This window comes from Megachile rotundata, chromosome 16, assembly GCF_050947335.1.
Source record: "Megachile rotundata isolate GNS110a chromosome 16, iyMegRotu1, whole genome shotgun sequence".
Taxonomy (NCBI): domain Eukaryota; kingdom Metazoa; phylum Arthropoda; class Insecta; order Hymenoptera; family Megachilidae; genus Megachile; species Megachile rotundata.
Genome location: NC_134998.1, coordinates 10,494,161 through 10,507,273, shown reverse-complemented (window position 1 = coordinate 10,507,273; position 13,113 = coordinate 10,494,161). Strand labels below are relative to the sequence as shown.

Below are 13,113 nucleotides of genomic sequence, written 5' to 3'. Positions count from 1 at the left end.
TCGCCGCTAGATGGCGCCACAAATTTTCTCCATAAAATGACATTTTTTTTATTTTCTTTATTAAAGCCTTTAGGAAGCTTTTGTTGCATTATCTTGCTTCTAATGCGATCACATAACACTTTCAGAGCCTCGGAAGTACTCAAAGTTCGCTAATTTTCGAGAAAATCGCATTTTTATATTTTTGTAGTTCCAACTTTCGCCGCTAGATGGACGCCAATTTTTTAGTCCATGAAATGAGCTATTTTTCTATTTTCTTTAATAATGGTCCTAGCGGGCTATAATTAGATTCGTTCGATTCCGTAGGCGATAAGGAACAATTTGTATATCTCAGAATTTCGGGAAAGTCCCTAGTTTTCGAGAAAATCGAGATTTTAGTTTTTCGTAGTTCCTCCGCTCGCCGCTAGATGGCGCCACCTGTACCGTTTTCGACCGAATTCGACAAAAATTGATTTCCTGGCTTTATTAGGCATCAAAACGCATCAAACCCTAATAGAAATTTGTTTCTAAATGCCTCAGGAACCATACTACGTCGTCAAAGTGCCGAAATATTCATTTTTTTATTTTCCTTACATGCGTGTTCAGACCCTCACTTTTTAGGATCAGTTTTTCGGTGATTATCGTTCGTGGCAAGTCCGATTAAAATTTTTTTTTTTCTATGTTCATCTGGATGTACATACGCATGTGCATGCAAAATTTGACGAGAATTGGTTGGGTGGTGCAAAAGAAAAACGTGGACAAAGAAGTTGCAAAGTCAATTATAAGAGCTTCGCTCGCCTTCTGCTCGCTCGCTCAATTACCTTTACCCCATGAAACTTTGTAATGTAGATTTAATTAAAGCACTGAAAGCATCATTCTTACATGCCTAAACACATTTTCGCGGGAATTCACTGAAAAGGTACCGCTAGCGTCATCTATCAGTGAATCGCGTAACTAACGAAATAAATGATAAGATGTGACACGAAAATGGTAATGGGTCTCTAGAGACCCTGTGGCCAAAGCAACAGAGGCATGAAAGATCTATTCTACATGTGGTCCGTGGCATACATGTTTTTCAAACGTTCATGCACATTCATGTACCAGCAAATTTTGCATATAAACATTTGGCTATTTATACAACAAGAGTTAGTGTAAATAAAAATCGATTCGTCATTTTGATTACTATTAAATACGTGTTCCATCGGTCATTGTCTCTATTTATATGTTATTTTTTTTTTAATTTTATTAGGGTTACTTATGCATGTAATAAATATATGCTAAATATTCTTCATAGATAATATTGAAAAAATGGCTAATAAAAATGTTATTGTACTTGCACCCAACGGTCGGCGACAAAATGTTAAAGTTACTGCTAACAGTACAATATTACAAGTAAGCAATTAATTAATTGATATAAGTTTTAGTAATTATGTTATTATTAAATCAAATTCAATTTTGTAGGTACTGGAAGAAGTCTGTCAAAAACATGGGTACAACGTAGATGATTATGATTTGAAGTAAATATTATTTCAAGCACAAATTAATGTAAGATTAATACCAAACTAAATCTCAATCACATTTTATTTATAGACATTTTAATAAAGTATTAGATCCTAATGCAATATTAAGATTTACGGGACTAGCTAATAATGCACAGTTGGAAATGGTACCTTGTACAAAGACACGTTTAAATTCTACTGTAACAATAGGTGTACAATTAGAAAATGGAGAGAGATTAATGGCTGATTGTATGCCCAGTGTAACATTAGATGAAGTTTTAAAACGTGTAGGGCTTGATGAAGATCTTGAAAAAGTTGCTCTAACTTACATGCATCGTGAGGTATGGATGTTAACAAGGATCTAATATATATGTGCATGTACATAGATTGATATGAGTGAATAGCTTTTATTTATACTTTCATATTGTGCTTTAAATGTTCTACTATATCTCAAACTTCATAATCATTCTCACAGATTTATGGAACTGATACCTTAAAGAAAACAACTTTAAAATCCTTAGGGTTAAATAGTGGTAAAGCTGTACTACGACTGATACACAGAAATCCTCAAAAGGTGACTGTTGATGTTCCCCCACCATCAGTGTCTTTAAAAAGTACTGAAAATGTTAGTGCAGACAATAAAACAATGGCATCTAATAAAACTGTAAGTTCTGTAATTCCTGTGAAAAAGGAAGTATAGACATCAGAAGAGTTAGAAATTTGCTTTCAGAGTATAGAAAGGAAAGCAGAAACAATAATAAAGACAGACAAAAAACATGAAGTTCCTAAAACAGAAGAAAATAAGTCATTAGTATCAGTGAAAAAAGATGCCCCTGAAACATTACCCCAAGCATGTCACAAACGGGAAATAAAACATTTATCTGATGTAGAATTTGTAAGATATATTTATACAGTATTTGTAAGCATAGATTTTTTAGTATATATATAATTTTATCTGCTATAGCTGGGTGAGAGAAATGCTTTAGTATTCAATCAAGCTGCAATGCAACCTATATCTAGAGATGAATTCCCAGATGATTTTTACGATTTAACAGTCGATGATGCGAAAGTAATATTGAGAGATGTTAAACGTCACAGAAAAGAATTGGAAGAAGCACCTCTGTTAACGAACGCTCAACGACAATTAGATCAAGAAAAACGAGTGCGTGATCAATTAAATAAATATCGTTATACAATAATTCGCATACACTTTCCAGATCAGTTTACTCTTCAAGGTTTATTTCAACCAATGGAGACTGTACAAATGATAAAAGATTTTGTAAAAAGTTATTTAACTGATCCAAATAGTGATTTTGTAATTTGTAAGTAGCATATATATATAACAAATGTGCAAAATATTTTATTTCCACTTGAACATCTCCAAAAATTCTCTTCATCAGGATTTAAAATTTATTTTGTTTTTAATACATGAATATAAAAATTTATGGATTTCGAGATATTCAAGTAGTAATTTTTAGATGTGTAAATATTCCTTGGAACAGGAATTGTTACTTTTAAGAAACATTAAACATGTTATTATTTAACAGTTACAACTCCACCCAAACGTACTTTAGATCCTACTAGATCTTTAATTAACGAGAATTTAGTTCCTTGTGCTAACGTTTATTATTCTGGACCGTCAACTCTTAAATCGGATGTAAAAGAAAAAGTTACAGATCCTATGAAAGTTGAAAGACAGGTAGCTGAAATTAGGTAATTGAAAATTGATAATTTGTTCGAATACTTATTACTATAGTAAGACTATTACAAAATGTTTTATATTATGTTAACAGAACATCAATGATAAATCAAGAAGTTGAAATATCAAGCAAAGACACAGAAACAGATAATAATACCCATGGATAATAAATGTACCAATGAATTGTGGACAGAATAAATCGAACTACCAAAATAATTGTGTCCAATTTGTTAGTTTTGAAGATTGTTAACAAAGTCGTGTAATTTATAAAATATTGGGATTATGTAATATTATATTTGATATTGTAATTAAATATTCTTTATAAAATAAACATTGAAATATAATTAATCGTATATATACATTGAACTTTATCAAGTTTACTCCAACATTAATATAAAATATAATTAATCAAGTACTGTGCAACTGCTTATGAGAAAAATAATTAAGTTCTTAATGTATTACATTATATCTTACTTCACTTTTTATGCGCAACAAAGTTATTATTTATGTTAAATTTCTTATTTTCAACATAATAAATATTACACATATATTTATTATATTTGTGATTAGTTGATTAATAAGAATTTCAATTCATTAACAATTATTAATGTACAGGGTGTTTCAAAAATGTTACACATCGTGAGCGCTACAGATTTTACACGTTAAAATAAATCGAGACATAAGCGATTAAAAATCGAAACGTTCCATTCGATATATGCGTTGTTAAGGACCGTGAACAATTATTGAGTAAATAAAATAAATGAAAATGGTATTTAAAATGCTAAATGACATTTCGATGTACAGGTATGAAAAATCTGTAATTTTCATAACATACAAGTTTTTTAAAACACCCTATATTTTCATTTAATTTTCCTACATGAATGTAAAATTATTAACTTTGTAAATCTGGAGGTACCGTAGTAGGCGATTGTAACTGTAAATGCATAAATCGTTGTGCGGGTCCACCTACTATATTTCCAGTTGGTCCTGAACCTCCTGCTTCTTCTTTGATACTTTGGAACAAATTATCTTCTATGGTATCAGAATTTTTATTTGTTTCAAAGCTCTCATCCTTTTGTATTTCTGATTGTAATTCTAAATCTAATAATCGCATATATTTATCCATTTCACCACGTTTATCCTCATCATCTTGACCTAAGGATCCTTCCGAGCTTCCTTCAAATTCTCCCTCGTTTTCGGGGACAACTAAATCTAATATACCTCGTAATGTGCTATCAAATATGTCTGCATCAAATTCTATTTTGCCATTATCTTCTGGATCGTGTATTACATCAGTATCCATTGAACGATCTCTACAGAACGAATAAGAAATGTTATTTATTATCACAATTAACATATTTGAAGAATAATTTATGTAACATACTCTAAGAATTGTACACCGTCGATGTCACTAGATCGATTTAAAAATGTTTGCACTTTCTCTCTTAGACTTAGCGACTCTTGTTCATATCTCTTATTTCTATCATTTGTCCATTGTTCACTTAAGAATGATTCAAATTGTACTGGATCTATGTTTAACCAACTGTCACTATCTGCAGGACTCAATGTACTTTCATCTTGAGCTGTATGCAAGGTATAAGATAATTCAAAACAAATTTATAAAACATTAGTTAATAAAACAGACTAATAAAAATGAATGATGAAATATTGATTAATAAATATTACCATGCAATTCAATGTCAACAGATTGTATATTTTCCCATGCTTCTAAAACTTTCTCCGCATCACTTTTATTATTAACATTAACAACATCATTACATAAATGTTCTAAGTAATACTCTTTTGCTGCATTTTGAAACTTTTTATACTCTTGGCTATCTTTCAATAAGTTTCTAAAATAACCACTACTTTCTAAACGTGTTAAATACGTGTTCAAAGCATGTTCGTTTACTTTTAGCTTTTCAGGATCATTGACCACTCTCTTTTCTCTTTTTCTACGCTCTTCATTCGCACGGGCAACTAACATTTCTAACCCACATGCTATCTTAATACCAAGTGTGTGAGCATTATACTTTGGAGAAGTTACTGGTGGCAGGTTCCAGCCTGTTCTGGGATCTCCTGTATATCTACAATGACTTGCCATCGCATATAAACACTTGGTCATTTTTACATTAACCATAACACGTTGTTCAGGAGGAAAATATTTCATAGCACGACAAACCTGCAACATAAATGTACTATTAAATTAACCAAAACTTTAATTGTACCTAGACATGAATAATATTGAGTTTTTACTTTTCTTTCAAATGGATCGGAGTGACAAATTCTTCTAATGGCTAGTGCTACAAATCTTGGTTCTTGACGAAGTATTAAAACTGCTTTCTCTGGTAGAAACACTCTGGCTTTATGATGTCTTTTCTTGATTTCATCAGGATAAATATTGATTCTTTTTCTCAAAACATCCTGTACTTTATCAGAAGCTTTGGAAAGATATGGTTTTTCTTGTATATTATTTAATAAATTGAACAGTGTTTTGTGCTTTTCACGAACAATATGTAATTCTCCATTAGAAATGAACACATGGTTATCACATGTTTCAGGATTAGCCCATGGTGGTAAAACATTCGCAGCTTCAATTAAAAGAAATTCTCCATCAGAATCAATTACTTTAGCTATTAACCCACCAAAAGTTTGTGTAAGTTTAAATATTAGAAATACTGTAAACCACTCATCGCTTATATCTTCATCAAAATGTAAGCATACATAAATATGAGGCAGTATATTAAATTCTGTAACAAAAGAAAGATCAATGTATAATCATTATATTCACAAATTTCCAAACATGTGTGATTTACCTTCCAAAGACACTGAACCCTCAACAAGTTTTTCTAATAATAAGGCCTGTTTTGTTCGAGGACGAAAAATTAATTCACTGCTGTGCCAAATATAATCTTTAACATACGGTGCAATTGCTTCATTAAACTTTTCAATTTCTTGCAACAGCATTTCTTCTGTTACAGTTTCTGGAGGTTTTGTGTAACATATCTTTGGATACAGAAAACACTCAAGAATATCATCTTCCTTAGGTTTAGACATCTTTATATCTTTTCAAGTATTATTACATAAAAATATCTTTGAAACTTCCACAATTATAATTGTGTTCAATATTTTATATCATAATATGTAAAAATATAATGTTCATAAACATTTGTAACGATTAATGAGATCTTTTTTCACAATATTCTGTTCATTAATATTTATATTCTCTGAATTAATAACTGTAATACAGATGTATTTACTGCTCTCTAAAGCACAAGTTATAACGATTTTTATGCGTTTGTTATACTGCACTCACATGCAGTTGGAATTCATATACGTTTGTATATAAACACGCTAAACTTCACTCAGTTCGAAACGATGTGAAGAGGTGGAGTCAGGTGGAGTCATCCACCACCAGATAATAATCTCTTGTTTAACCTAGTTTACGCATTGTAGTTATTGTCATGAAAGAACGTTCTTATTTCGGCGCATCTCGACTGGTTCAGTAGGTTTCCCACCATTTTGTGATGCTTTTGTTCTTTAATTCATAGTCATATACACCGTGGACGAGGAAGAAAAATACACCCCTCTTTTAACAGCATCGGTACATAGGTACTGACATACTAAACTGAGGGCCACCGGATATAATGCACGCAACCACGAACTTTGCAAATGCGCATGCATGGTATCCATGGTTACGGTTATTGTTAGAACCAATCAAAGCCAACCTGCGCAGTATGAACGAAAATTTGTCGTTCAAAAAGTATGATCTTCTGTGAAACCAGGTGTATAGAGTGTTTCGCATAAAATGGACCACCTAAATAACTTTTTTATCTTAGGTTTATAAAAAAGAAAATTAAACAGTTACATCTATGACAGAACATTTCCATTTGGTTTGCCTAAGGAAATTGTTTAAATTACGTAAGAAATATTTCTCGATTATTACAAACAGAGCTGTTGCACGAAACGCGCTGTACGTTAAGTTTCGAATGCTCTTTTTGGTACACATTTAAATTGGCCCGGGTAAACTGTACGTTAAACTTACATACAAGTAATATTTTTGAAGTAGATTTCAATTTATTACATCATTTAAGATTTACTATTTTAAGCATTAACTTGTATCTTCTCTAAGAATCGATGTGTGTGTTTCTTAATTTATAAATTATTATACATGAGACTTTTTTTGCAATAACTTAGTAACACATGACATCATACTGATATAATGGATGAAATAACGCGGGAGCGTCCGATGTATACTGCACACATATAAAAGGATTGCATACAGAGAAGAAAAAGAGAAAGAGGGATCGTGGGCACAAAAGAAATACCATGGGTTGAGAGTACATTCTAAACACGTCCTTTTCACTTTCAGGTTAGTGTTAAACAACTTATAAGTATAATCAGTATCGGTCATTTTTAACTTCGTTAATGAAAAAATATGTTTGGATTTCAGTTGAATTGTCATAATGAGATATTTAAACTACATTTTGGGAATTGTTCTCCAGTGTGTCATTTTTATTTCTCATATCCAGTCCGAGATTTCTGTAAGTATAGAAAGATACACGTCTTTTACAAAGTATGAGATAACCGAAGACATTGCTTCTTATATTAAAAACTGAATTGATATAATATAATTCATTTCAAGATTAGTTTTACAGTAATATTTTATTAATCGTTGCACTTTTTTTTATTAAAAAATGTAATATATATGAAATCGTAAAGTTACCGTTACGATACACGAAGAAAGTGACGTCTTATTATGTAAATGCACATCACAGTACAAATATACATATGTAGTTATGTGTGTAAGGAAGCGGAGAAAGGGAAGCCACGTTAACAATAATAGCGTGGTTATAAATTTTAATTTGTAACGGAATTAAAAAATTTTTTAATTTGAGAATGTATAACTTTGGAAACTTTTATGCAAGGTATATGAATTATCCGATATTGGTAAAAGGACAAGAGGGAAGTGTTAACGGTATAGTCGTCGTCCAAATATAGCGTGGTCGTAAATGTTATCTATCTATATTCGTCTCCCCTTAACTCAACCCTTAATTATTTTTAATTTATATACGTTTTATATTTTACAGAATACCGTAATTTCTGTGAAGACAGATTTTTCATGTATAAACAAAACTGCTGGTTTTTATGCTGACACTGGTGCTAGCTGTAAAATATACCACACCTGTGATGAATATGGAAATAAATTCACATATCATTGTCCAGAGGAGACCGCGTTTCGACAGGATGCCTTGATATGCGATCATGCACATCTCGTCCGCTGCAACGAATATACTTACAATTCAAAGTACATTGAAGATAAGAGCAGGAATTCATCGGTGAACAAAAATCAGTTTGTATTTCGCGTAACGCAGTCGCCAAAAACAAATAAAATGCGATATGGATTTTCCTTCAGTACTAAGGAATCTTCTAATAATTTTAATAGAACAAAAGTTGCATACAATACAAGGAATTTCACTGCACCGCAGCGTGCGTCTCTCGTAAATAATAGTCAAAATGGTGGATCATTTAAAAATAATTTTGCTGTGAAGCAAACTTTCAACAGCTGGGATAAATTAAATGAGAAAGACCGAAATAATCAGAATTATTTAAATCGCAAAACAAACGATGCTACATACAATTTTATGAAGTTACAACCTCCTAGCGTGAATGCACGAAACCAAGATGGTGGAAAGAACGATCAAACAATTAAAAACGCCACAAATTTTTCTTTCACGAATCATAGAAATTATCCCTATTTAGAAACTCTGAAGTCTATACAAAAGAACGCCCCAATTTCTATCATTACAACCACTACAAGACCAGAGACTACCTCAAAGTCAGTGACCACAACAGAATTGCCTGTATATGCTCTGACGTTATCTTTAAAACCTTTGGTGCCTAGCGAGCTAGAAGATGATCCATATTATCCAAAACTGCCGACCTCAACAGAGTCGTACTACACTCCACACCATAAGGAATGGTCTTCCATAAAAGAAGCAGCTCAAACCACATGGCCAAGTGTCCATTTTGAACTACCATCTATTCTTCCGGATTTGAACTCGTTGGAGGACATTGTTGATCGTAGGAAGCTGTTTTACATTCCTCGAATTAGATCTAATTAATTGTTAAGCATTTTTTTTGTAAGAGGATAATGTAGATAACAATAACATCAATTGAAATAAAATGCACTTGTTTACGAAGTGGAAGAGAAATGTATAGTGAAAGGATGAAAGGTACAGTCAGTATTAGAATGCTTACACACGAGTAGACGGGTATAACCCTTATAACCGTTCGATAAATGTGAGCTCGATAGTTCAATTATTGTTTAAAATACTTTCTATAGCAGCGGATATAATAAAATACATTTAGGGACTTCAAGGTTTGGGAATTTTGAGAGTTAGCAATTTGAAAGTTTTCAAAATTAGTCAAAAGCAAATAGTAGGCTTTCTCCTCATCCGTGTCCTTATGCAAAGGGAATAATACAACAGGAAAAAATGTAACATGTATTGTTTAAAATATAAAAAAAAAATACGTGCGTCTCCTCAAAGAGCATGCTCATCATCATAGTTCATTAATTTTTTCCTGTTAAAAATTTTAACCGCTTAGAATACAATTTGTAGAATATTTATAGAATATCGACGCAGGAACAAGGTAACGTTGAGAAGGCTCGGATTACAATAAACACGTTGATTGCAAGTTTATGAGAAATACGTGAGGACTTTTTAAATGGCCTGACAACAGCTAATGAAAATGTAACAAGATTAACAGAAAATTGATAAGAAAGCATCGTGTATCCTGTATCCCTTGGCAAGCCGCAAGGGTAACTTTTCTTGTTCGTATCGATCGACGCCTGTGCAGTATGCGACCTCGACATGACCGTCGACCATAGTCCAGGGGAAGTAATCATTGTTCGATCTTCTTTCGTTTCGGACCAGTTTGTGCTATTCTGAACTGCGATTTCATTTTCGTAGAATTCATACGTACCTCAGTGCTGAAATTTGCCCCTGAAAAATCCAGGAAGGAGGGAAAGAACTGGGAGAAAAAGGAACAACATCCGGAGCTGTAACACGGTCTTATATCAAAGTAAGATACGGCGGAGATTATATACGCTTCAAAATAATTGACATCTCTTGGCAGAACTACTTATTCCATAATTTTTAATACATAAAGTATTAGGAAACGTTAACACTTTGGGAATTAGAAGACCGGGGAAGTGACCGGAGATGAACACTTTTGAAATGTTATTTTATTTCATAATTATTGTTTTTAAAATACTATAGTTTTGTTACAAAGAAAATGACGTATATTGTCAACGTAAAGAATATTACGGTCTTACCGGCAATATAGCGAGAGTCCACTGTATTTACTTTATTATTACATAAGTAATCCTTAAATATCACGGTGTCTATATTAATGTGGGTCATGTACCTGCACAATTATACAGGGTGACTTTTACTTGATATAAATCAAACAATTTCCAAAGAATGTTAAGATTAAAATGAATCACCCTGTACATCGACAAAGTTTAATATTCAAATTATTTTACAGGATTATTGGTGAGGAACAAAAGGATATAAATAATGATATAGTGTAATGTGTTAAGATACAAAAAGACTCATAACAGAATACGATGATTATCAGATATTGTTCAAGTAATTGGTTATTGTACCAATTACAATTGATGCCCGTGGTAGTGGCATTGAACTTCAAGAAATAAAGGAAACCATCAAGAGATATAAACAAGATGAGGCGTAAGCACATGATTACTGACTTTTCTACAAAGTAAACTGAACTTAATTAGTTAATACTAATGTTTTCGAAATTGGAACGTGATGAATAAATTGTAGATATTTCTTAACCCTAGAAGGACAGTTACAAAAGACTTTGGGGGAGAAAACAAACTTTTTTCACGTCTTGTGTTTTTTAAGATTTTTATAAACGTTACACAATTTTTTGCGAGCAACCCCTAACTTCTCTGTCGTCTTTGTAGGGTTAAGTTGTCGATTTTTTGTACCAAAACACATTAAAAATTTTATTACCAGTTTACGATTTGTGACTTATTACATCTGAAAAAATCGTAGAGTGGTAAAAGGATTATTTTGGTACAGAGAATTTGAGACACTCTATATGTTCTGAAATGTTTGACGCCTTAACTGCAGAGCAATATTGGCTAAAGTAGTCTTGATGTAGCTAATTAAGATTCGCATCAGCGAAAAACAAGAAATAAAGAAGTTAAGAACTTTAGTAATGAACTGTTGTATTAATTTGCAAGCTGATAGAATAGCTGATTCCGCTAATGTTAACCGGAAGTTACGAAAGATTCGCTGATATTGAAATACAAATTATCACATTGAGGTAATGGTGATTCTAAAATAATGGAAACGATAATGTACGATTTTTCATAGTTTGTGGGAAAAGCATAGATAACTGAAGCATTGAAAAGGTACGAAAATGTCTGACGGCAAAACAAAACCGGTATCGCCAATACCGTCGGTCGCTTCTACGCAGTGTTGTAATAACTTAACCGATACGCAGTGCCCAGGCCTCCAAGTGACATCACGAATGTTGCGATCGCCGAGTCACGAGAGCGTCACAACAGATCTCTCTCTTTTTAGCGTATCCTCGATAGCGAGTGAATTACGAGGAGTAAATAGACTCGTTACTTTCAAATCGTACACCGACGTACACCTCGCCGGGCGTGGTCCATCACCGAAACCAAACTCACGTCAGATTCAAGCCAATAGGTAACATTTCAATAGAATAAAAAATATTTATTAACTAACACTCAAGACCTAACCGTCTATTTTCCCTCAAAATCACATTATTGTAAAAATATCTACACTTTACAGGCCAGCAGACATACCTGAAATTCTCTGGTTCGAAGAAGAGAACGAACTAATCAGAAGTTGCGGGGTGCTCTCTTCGGCACTTGGTCTGCGCAAAAGTTTTAGCACAAGCGATGTATCTCAATTACCAAGTCCTGACGCGTCAGGTCCAAATGCGCTGCGTTCAGCAATGTCCGCCCTGGCCCTCGACACTGCTCAAAGAAACACATTGCTCTTGGAACACGCACGACTTGACCATACTTCAAGATCATGTAGCACATGGGTCGCTATCGGTGAGCCGGTAGCCAACACCTCGCAGCTTCCTAGCCCTCACGGAGGTGCTGCCCAGGAACAGAATCAACCGTCAACGTCTCGGTCGGTACCACAACCACCCCCCGCACCGCCACCTCCGGTGCCGTTTACTGGGGCCGATTTTGTCAGGTCGGTGAATAAAAAGGTCCGCCAAAATTATATACGTCGAAGGTTAGTTGAAATGTTACCTGATATATCCTTTATGCATCATGTCAAAGATGAAAATTAATACTGTTTCTATTGTTTATAGGTTACTAACAACATATCGTGCTTTAGAGCGACTCTCTCAAAGCGAATTCAATTTAGACCAATTAGAAGTTGTAGCAAGTGCAGCACAAACAACTTCTGGAACTACTTTATTGGTCCCCGGAGCAACAGCGACTACCGGAGCTACTTTACCAGGACGAAAGGAACGTAATCACGCGTTGACCATTAAAGATGTCGAAAGAGAACGAGGAAATCAATTATCAAAATATGAAAGAAATATGATGATTTTTAATTGGTTACATACTCTTGATGATACTGCTGTTGTTGACAGCGTAGAATAAATTATATAAAAGAATAATTATAAGTAATATTCATTAACCGTTTCGCTACGTTTATATTTAACCGTCCATTATCAGATTTGAGTAAATGTTGACTCTATCGCAACATAGATCCGGTAATGCACCGATGCAGAAGTGGAAAGAGGAAGGAGTCTTCCACGAACCTAAGGAGATGCCTAGGGAAAATGCAAGATAACTAGAGAGAATTAAAAATATGAAGAAGGATCAAGGGAGAGTACATATGCTAACATAAC

The 13,113-nt window shown here is 33.4% G+C and overlaps 4 protein-coding genes across 10 annotated transcripts; 3 read left to right on the top strand and 1 right to left on the bottom strand.

Moving 5' to 3' along the window:
• Positions 1–968: 968 nt before the first annotated feature.
• Positions 969–3,527, top strand: LOC100882950 (tether containing UBX domain for GLUT4). Of its 5 annotated transcripts, none has more exons than XM_012283531.2 (9): positions 969–1,121; positions 1,226–1,368; positions 1,438–1,493; positions 1,567–1,816; positions 1,951–2,139; positions 2,206–2,370; positions 2,440–2,797; positions 3,023–3,188; positions 3,269–3,527. In XM_012283531.2, the coding sequence occupies exons 2-9, from the start codon at positions 1,285–1,287 to the stop codon at positions 3,339–3,341; spliced, it is 1,341 nt and encodes a 446-aa protein (XP_012138921.2). In that variant the 5' UTR covers positions 969–1,121; positions 1,226–1,284; the 3' UTR covers positions 3,342–3,527. The 5 variants fall into 5 exon arrangements, with proteins under 5 accessions (XP_012138921.2, XP_012138920.2, XP_012138923.2 ...); XM_012283530.2 differs by having other exon boundaries at positions 969–1,127; XM_012283533.2 differs by having other exon boundaries at positions 970–1,121; positions 1,271–1,368.
• Positions 3,528–4,012: 485 nt separating this feature from the next.
• ecd (ecdysoneless cell cycle regulator) lies at positions 4,013–6,325 on the bottom strand. The gene is made up of 5 exons (XM_003702475.3): positions 5,991–6,325; positions 5,431–5,924; positions 4,861–5,356; positions 4,559–4,757; positions 4,013–4,487 (listed from the first exon to the last, which is right to left on the bottom strand). Exons 1-5 carry the CDS (start codon positions 6,229–6,231, stop codon positions 4,067–4,069), a joined length of 1,851 nt encoding a protein of 616 aa, XP_003702523.2. The 5' UTR covers positions 6,232–6,325; the 3' UTR covers positions 4,013–4,066.
• Positions 6,326–7,633: 1,308 nt separating this feature from the next.
• LOC100882838 (uncharacterized) lies at positions 7,634–9,377 on the top strand. Its single transcript, XM_012283524.2, has 2 exons — positions 7,634–7,718; positions 8,265–9,377. Exons 1-2 carry the CDS (start codon positions 7,641–7,643, stop codon positions 9,297–9,299), a joined length of 1,113 nt encoding a protein of 370 aa, XP_012138914.2. The 5' UTR covers positions 7,634–7,640; the 3' UTR covers positions 9,300–9,377.
• A 142-nt stretch (positions 9,378–9,519) lies between these two features.
• Positions 9,520–12,879, top strand: LOC100879260 (uncharacterized). Of its 3 annotated transcripts, XM_012283528.2 has the most exons (6): positions 9,520–10,260; positions 10,726–10,928; positions 11,583–11,620; positions 11,713–11,921; positions 12,027–12,485; positions 12,565–12,879. In XM_012283528.2, exons 4-6 carry the CDS (start codon positions 11,740–11,742, stop codon positions 12,860–12,862), a joined length of 939 nt encoding a protein of 312 aa, XP_012138918.1. In that variant the 5' UTR covers positions 9,520–10,260; positions 10,726–10,928; positions 11,583–11,620; positions 11,713–11,739; the 3' UTR covers positions 12,863–12,879. The 3 variants fall into 3 exon arrangements, with proteins under 3 accessions (XP_012138918.1, XP_012138916.1, XP_012138917.1); XM_012283526.2 differs by having other exon boundaries at positions 11,583–11,921; XM_012283527.2 differs by having other exon boundaries at positions 10,726–11,620.
• Positions 12,880–13,113: the final 234 nt, after the last annotated feature.

Bases quoted from the DNA above. Each gene is read 5' to 3' on its own strand.
- LOC100879260 (XM_012283526.2), top strand. From the start codon at position 11,629: ATGTCTGACGGCAAAACAAAACCGGTATCGCCAATACCGTCGGTCGCT. The intron at 11,922-12,026 runs GTAACATTTCAA...TACACTTTACAG, and splicing joins CGTCAGATTCAAGCCAATAG to GCCAGCAGACATACCTGAAA. The intron at 12,486-12,564 runs GTTAGTTGAAAT...TATTGTTTATAG, and splicing joins CAAAATTATATACGTCGAAG to GTTACTAACAACATATCGTG.
- LOC100882838 (XM_012283524.2), top strand. From the start codon at position 7,641: ATGAGATATTTAAACTACATTTTGGGAATTGTTCTCCAGTGTGTCATT. The intron at 7,719-8,264 runs GTAAGTATAGAA...TATATTTTACAG, and splicing joins ATATCCAGTCCGAGATTTCT to AATACCGTAATTTCTGTGAA.
- ecd (XM_003702475.3), bottom strand. From the start codon at position 6,231: ATGTCTAAACCTAAGGAAGATGATATTCTTGAGTGTTTTCTGTATCCA. The intron at 4,758-4,860 runs GTAATATTTATT...CCTTGCATACAG, and splicing joins TGTTGACATTGAATTGCATG to CTCAAGATGAAAGTACATTG. The intron at 4,488-4,558 runs GTATGTTACATA...TTCGTTCTGTAG, and splicing joins GACGGTGTACAATTCTTAGA to AGATCGTTCAATGGATACTG.
- LOC100882950 (XM_012283531.2), top strand. From the start codon at position 1,285: ATGGCTAATAAAAATGTTATTGTACTTGCACCCAACGGTCGGCGACAA. The intron at 2,140-2,205 runs GTAAGTTCTGTA...ATTTGCTTTCAG, and splicing joins CAATGGCATCTAATAAAACT to AGTATAGAAAGGAAAGCAGA. The intron at 2,371-2,439 runs GTAAGATATATT...TATCTGCTATAG, and splicing joins ATTTATCTGATGTAGAATTT to CTGGGTGAGAGAAATGCTTT.